At 33.8% G+C, this 6,432-nt stretch overlaps 2 protein-coding genes across 3 annotated transcripts in view; both read left to right on the top strand.

The window, feature by feature from the left end:
* Positions 1–1,354, top strand: part of LOC107552091 (protein FAM167A-like) — a 4,877-nt gene extending 3,523 nt beyond the window's left edge. For both annotated transcript variants that reach the window (XM_016233920.1, XM_016233919.1), the window contains one exon: positions 918–1,354. In XM_016233920.1, the coding sequence (XP_016089406.1) occupies positions 918–1,178 (261 nt within the window). In that variant the 3' untranslated portion in view covers positions 1,179–1,354. The remainder of the gene's footprint in view (positions 1–917) is intronic.
* Positions 1,355–1,743: 389 nt separating this feature from the next.
* On the top strand, positions 1,744–3,932 carry LOC107552089 (ras-related protein Rab-39A-like). Its single transcript, XM_016233918.1, has 2 exons — positions 1,744–2,207; positions 3,221–3,932. The coding sequence occupies exons 1-2, from the start codon at positions 1,993–1,995 to the stop codon at positions 3,636–3,638; spliced, it is 633 nt and encodes a 210-aa protein (XP_016089404.1). The 5' UTR covers positions 1,744–1,992; the 3' UTR covers positions 3,639–3,932.
* The last annotated feature ends 2,500 nt before the right edge of the window (positions 3,933–6,432 follow it).

The following is a 6,432-nucleotide window of genomic DNA, read 5'->3' as shown; positions in this document are numbered from 1 at the left end:
TATATATATATATATACATAGTATTAAAAATACATAAAAAATTATAACTGTTTATATATATGTTTGTGTGTGTGAAAACAGATATATAAAATACTTAATGTATAAATAATCTTATATATACATTTTGTTTCATTGTGTAATTTTTTTATTTTTAAATATATATATAAAATATATTTAATATGCATTTACCCACAATGACGACAAAGCAGATTTATTTATTTATATTTTCATTTATTAAGATTTTTTTATTTGTATAAATTTTAAAAACCCTTTTATTATTATTATTATTGTAGTTTAATGTTAATGTAGTTTATTATAGTTTAACAATAATAATAATAATAAAAGGATTTTTATTTTTTTTATTTTAACTTTATTTGTTCGCATTTATATATCTAAACGATTCACCATTTTCCCCCCAGATTTGTTATATCAGTGGCCATTTACATTGTAACATTGTTTAATGAACCTGAATTTGTTAAAAAAAAGTCAATTTTTATTATTAATATTTTTATTGTTACTATGATTTATTTGGATCAGCATTTTTATATTTTGACAATTTTTAATGAATCACTGATTCATGGACATTTGACGGCACCACCTGCTGGTGTAACAATGTAAATAGCACTGAAATAAATTTTTTTTTTTTTGTTGAATCATTTGGGAAAAAAATCCACAGATATAAATAAAAATCTACACCACTAGTTTAAGCAGCTTGAAATGTCAACATCAGTTTCAACCTGTTTGCTAAACAAAAGCAGATTCTGACCGAAGAGAAGGCTGGAGAGTTCAGGAAACCTGTTTGGAAACAATTATTAGTTTTACTGCCATAAGTGCTGCAGATGCCACACAATAAAATGCATTACATATACAGGATCCAGGGAAGGCTTTAACTGTGTGTTTTTACCCTTCTGTCGCAGGCAGAGATGCGTTTGCAGGACCAGCAGCTCGCGCGTCAGCTAATGCGCCTGCGCAGTGACATCAACAGCCTGAGAATCGTGCAGACGTGTAACCAACACCGCAGGATGCTGAACGACGCCACGCTTGAGCTGGAGGAGCGGGACGATATGTCTGACCTGTGTGACGTCCCCATGTCTCCTGGATTAGGCCTCTCAGAGTCGCTCAAGGTCATCGGGGTCACCAAGATGAACATCAACTCTCGCCGGTTCTCCCTGTGCTAACGCAGCACACAGTTTTATCTTACATGAATGATTGTGAGTGCTTTAATACAGGGGTCTCCCAACCTTTTTTACACCATGGACCGGTTATGTTTGGAAAATATTCTCGCGGACCGGTAGGTTTATAGTATTATAATAGCATTATATAGTGGTTCAACGCATTATATTTTTTATTTTTTTGCAGTGTGAAACTAAAAACCTTCTGCAGTTGCCACTAAGTATTAGTATTATTAAAACCTTTCTAACATGTCGGTTGTCATATTTTATCAGAGCAAAAACACCATAACCATTATTAACAAAATACTGCCAACAGTTCAAACCGGTTTTCCCAAAGATGAACACTGTTTTTTTTTCTGTGAGTTTTTCTGTTTGAGATCTCGGAGCCTGAGGGGAAAGTTCACAGAAGGTCAGGAACAGCCACAAATATTATACTTAATTATAATACTGTTACTATTACTATTACTGTTCACATTTAATGTTAGTGTTGTGATCAAACACTAATTAGATTATTTAAACTAATTAAACATATCCTGCAGCATCTGTTCCAGACATACAGTAAATGCACTGACAATCATATTTCATAACAGTATGCAGCACATATCACGCCCTCTCACACATACTGTTTCTGTTGTTTACAATGCCCCGTTTTCACAGGCAGCTATTGGTATGAAATAGGTGTGTATGCATCATTACTCTAAACCTCTCCCTCTTTGTACTATTTAACCTGTTTGTTCAGTCACCAGAGCGTAAGGCCTACAGCAAAGACTTGCGCTGAGTTTTGAGACACTGACAGAGATCGTGACACGAGCCACTCGCCATGCAGGAGCCGTGGAACTTCAGATTCGGGATCGTCATTCTCGGAGACTCGGCCGTAGGGAAATCATCTCTTCTGCATCGCTTCACTGAAGGAACGTTTGATGAATCCCATCAGTCTCCACTGGGAATCGATTTCAAGGTGCATAACATGAACTTTGACCCTGATGTTGTGATCAAACTGCTTCTGTGGGACACAGCAGGACAGGAGAGGTTTAGGTGAGTGTTTGTCAATGAAACCTAATGCACACGAGTCGACTCTATGCTTATTGATGTTATTTTATTGTAATTTCTTTCTTTTTGAGACTTGTTAACCTGCAGATTATAAATTATAGAAATGGGACAACCAGGGCCAGTTTTTAAAATTCTTAAAATTAAAAAATGTTATCCTCCAAACTTCAATTTCAGTGTCAGCATTTTACGGTACACAATAAAACACACAGATAAGACAAGAGTCGTTATAATATAATAAAGGCAGATTTGAAATTAAAGGTTGAACTGCTCTCTGGATAAGAGTATTTCTAATAAATGGCAGATTTTGTGTTAAATTTTATTCCACTATTTTAAATATTATATAATATATTTGACTATTTTAAAAATATCACTATTTTAATAATAATGTTTTTTTTTTTGTTTTTTTTTTATTTAAAAACAATTTTAAATAATATAAATTACAGGCAACCTTCTGTTGTCCATGCAGATCTTTACAGCTCTTGCTAAATTATCATTTTAGGAATTCAACTTTTTGTAATGTTGTCATATTTTATCAGAGCAAAAACATAATCACTATTTTAATGTATTATTTTCTGGTTTTATTGTTTAAATTTTGCCATAAAAGGAAAATTAAAAGAAAAAGCATAAAGGCATAAAAGTATGTTGTGGGAAATGGCTGTTTACTTCGACCATATTTCATACTTGCATATTTCATATTTCAAAAAAGAGGTGTTCTTTATAAATCAGTGTCAATAAAGAGCAGTGTCAACCTGCATTAAATTATCAATATATATATATATATATATATATATTTTCTCCCTGCTAATAACTGTGAAAATATTCAGTACGTTGCTATTGCCAAGACTTTAAAGTTTGTTTCAATGCAGAAATAAAATGACAATAAAATAAAATTTATTTTATTTTAAACCCACCCTAAAATATTCAGTGGAGTTAAGAGTTGCTCAGTTTCCCAACACACATGACTTTGACCCTTTTTCCTGCGACCCTTTTTCCTGCAGGTCCATATGTAAGTCTTACATGAGGAACTCTGTGGGCTGCATCCTGATGTTGGACGTCTCGCAGCGACAGACGTTTGACCGTGTGGCCAGCTGGCATCAGGAAGTCCTTGACTATGTGAAACCGAACCCGATGTTCTTCGTGCTCGTGGGTCACAAATGTGATCTGGCCGTGGGCCGACAGGTCAGGAAGAGTGAAGGAGAAGCTCTGGCTAAAAAACTCAACATGCTGGCTTACCTTGAGGTGTCTACAAAAGAGAACATTAACGTCAGCGAGGCGTTTGAGACCTTGACCAGAGGCATATACACCCTCTTCCAGCAAGGCAAAATACCCACCCGAGATGACTGGCACGGGTTAACGGTTGGGGCCACCAATAAAAAAGAGCCACCTGTGACCAAAAAGTCTGCCTGCTGCAACTGAGGATGAATTTACTGTGTGATTCAGACTCAACTGAACCTTCCTGCAGAGTAAAGTATTGTAAATAATGTTTACTATAGTATTTTACATGCATAGGCCTACTAAACAACACTGAACAGTATGTAGTTAAAGGGCGTGTTCAGGAGGAATACAATTTTAGATTAAAGCAAATCAGCAAATTGTGAAAATAAATGTAGCGAAGTGCTGACACTCGCAGGCAAAAATGGTGTTTACACTAAAGACTTAGACAAAATGTCATTTTAAGGGACAGAAAAAATTAAAAACTAAACTAAAACTATTTTTGGTGCAATAAAATAAAATAATAAGGAAATAATAAATTAATTAATCCTTTTTGTGCATATCAGAAAATAAAATCTAAAAATATTTTACATGAGCCCTTTAAGTTTTTGTGCATGTCTGTAACATGTCTTTTCTCTCTGTATGCCTGTCTGCTATTCAGTTTGTGACAGAAAGAGAAAATGGCAATTACAAACCTGTTCAGAGGAACTCAAACTAACTTTTTAGTAGACAGTAGGAGTAGACAGATTTTTAAAGTATTTTGGCTTTGCTGACTAACTATCAAAACTGTGTTTACAGCTGTCATTTATGTGAACATGTTTAGAAAAACCTGCACTTTTGTAAAAATACCTATGTTAATGATTATTTTGTTTAATAATGATGGCCTTAAACAAATCTTGTATCTATAGGCTAGAAATAGGTCTCAAATAATAGCTGCAGCACCATCTAAAGGCCTTGATAAGCAACTTCCAATGGTAAGTTTAATTTTGAACCATTTATTTTATGCACAAAATCCAATTTTAATTCAATAAAAGCATCTAAAAATGTTTCATATTGAGCACAATAACATAATGAATTTGTTTGAACAAGCTTTTTGTATTTTATCAGCACTACTGAGCACCTTCACCCTTTTCCACTAGTAGGGGTAGCTGCAGCTTGGAGCAATGGGCATGCCGAAAGGTTTCTCATTGGTGAAATGAAAGGTAGGGGGCGTTCTAAAAGGTTTCTCATTGGTGAAACGAAAGGTAGGGGGCGTTCCAAAAGGTTTCTCATTGGTGAAACGAAAGGTAGGGGGCGTTCCAAAAGGTTTGGCGAAAGCTGGCTGTTCCGCATAAAGGCGAGCCATACTCTTAATCGCTATTGGCCTACAGATTAAAAGGAAGCAATAAATTCAACATAATCCTATAAAACCAAATGTAATTCTTCCAAGGTAAAAACAGCGTTAATGATATTAAGAATATTATTTTAAATTACTTTCGAAAGTACCTTCAGACCTTTTGCATGGCGCGGGTTATTGACGTCATCACCACCGCAAGTTTAGGTCTTAGTTTATCAATAATTTTCAATTTTTGGGAGAGTTTTGCTTTCCAAAGCTGAGGGCCTTTCCAGATTTGTTTATCCAACTCGCTCCCTCCATGTCAGTGATGAAATTGCCAAAGAAATTAATAAAACCTTCCTGGATTTTATTTTGGAAAAATAAATCTTACAAATTAAAAAAAGGACATTTTATCAGGCAAAAGAGCTGATGGTGGGTTAGAGATGTTAGATTTTTTTAATATTAATAATACTTTTAAATTAAACTGGTTAAGAAATTTTCAAAGAAATGAAAACTCAATATGGTTCTTTATTCCGCAGTTCATCTTCAAAAAGCTTGGAGGCTTATCTTTTCTATTAAGATGTAACTACCTGCCTGGGAAATTACCAATTCAACTTTCAAAATTTTATCAGCAAGCGTTATTGGCTTGGAAAATTTGTTTTCATCATAATTTCTCTCCTCACAAAATGCTTCTTTGGAACAATTGTCTCATTACCTCTAGGAATAAGTCTTTAGTTTTGTGTAATTGGTTTGAAAAAAATATATACTTTGTTATGGATCTGTTTGATAAAAGTGGAAACTTGTTGTCTTATGAAGAATTTATGTCTTTCTATAATTTCCCCATTCCATTTAAAGAGTTTCAGAAAGTTGTAAAAGCCATTCCAAACGGATTAATACACATAATGAAAAGTCACCTCATTTTTGGAAGTCACGAAAGGAAACTTCCTGAGTTAATAGCTGATGGTATTAAACTATTTTCTCATTCCTGTAATAATAAAAATATTAGATTAATCTTTCAATCCAATCATAAAATCTCTCCAAGAGGGGAATTTGCAGGAATTTTGGAATGCGCAGATTTCTGATATTCATTGGAAAGAAGCATGGTTAAATCCATATCAATTTTGCATGTTGAATAAAGTTAAAGAGGTACACTTTAAAATACTCCACAAAATCTACCCATGTAAAGCTGTCTTATCAAAATTCATGGATATTGACAACAAATGCACTTTTTGTAATGTACACGAGGAAGACTTGGGTCATTTGTTTTACAGCTGTGATTTATCTTTGAAATTTTGGTCTGATGTTAGCTTTTTTCTATTTGCCCCAAGAAATGTTAATTATAAATTATCTTTAAAAGATGTTATATGTTCTTACACACACAAAAGCAAAATGTTTAAATATGTTGTAAACATTTACATTTTGCATGGTAAATATTACATTCATAAACAAAAATTTGTGAATTTTATACCTAAATGTTAAGTATTCTTAAAAGAAATGGAGCTGTTAAAAAAGTCCTTAGTGTTAAAGGGATAGTTCACCCAAAAATGAAAATGTGATGTTTATCTGCTTACCCCCAGGGCATCCAAGATGTAGGTGACTTTGTTTCTTCAGTAGAACACATTTGATGATTTTTAACTCCAGCCGTTGCAGTCTATCAGTCGTATAATGCATGGCAATGGTAAC

The sequence above is a fragment of the Sinocyclocheilus grahami genome, unplaced genomic scaffold, assembly GCF_001515645.1.
Source record: "Sinocyclocheilus grahami isolate Dianchi unplaced genomic scaffold, SAMN03320097.WGS_v1.1 scaffold440.1, whole genome shotgun sequence".
In the NCBI taxonomy this organism is placed as follows: Eukaryota; Metazoa; Chordata; class Actinopteri; order Cypriniformes; family Cyprinidae; genus Sinocyclocheilus; species Sinocyclocheilus grahami.
The sequence above is the reverse complement of the archived record's forward strand: the minus strand, read 5'-3'. Positions and strand labels throughout refer to the sequence as shown.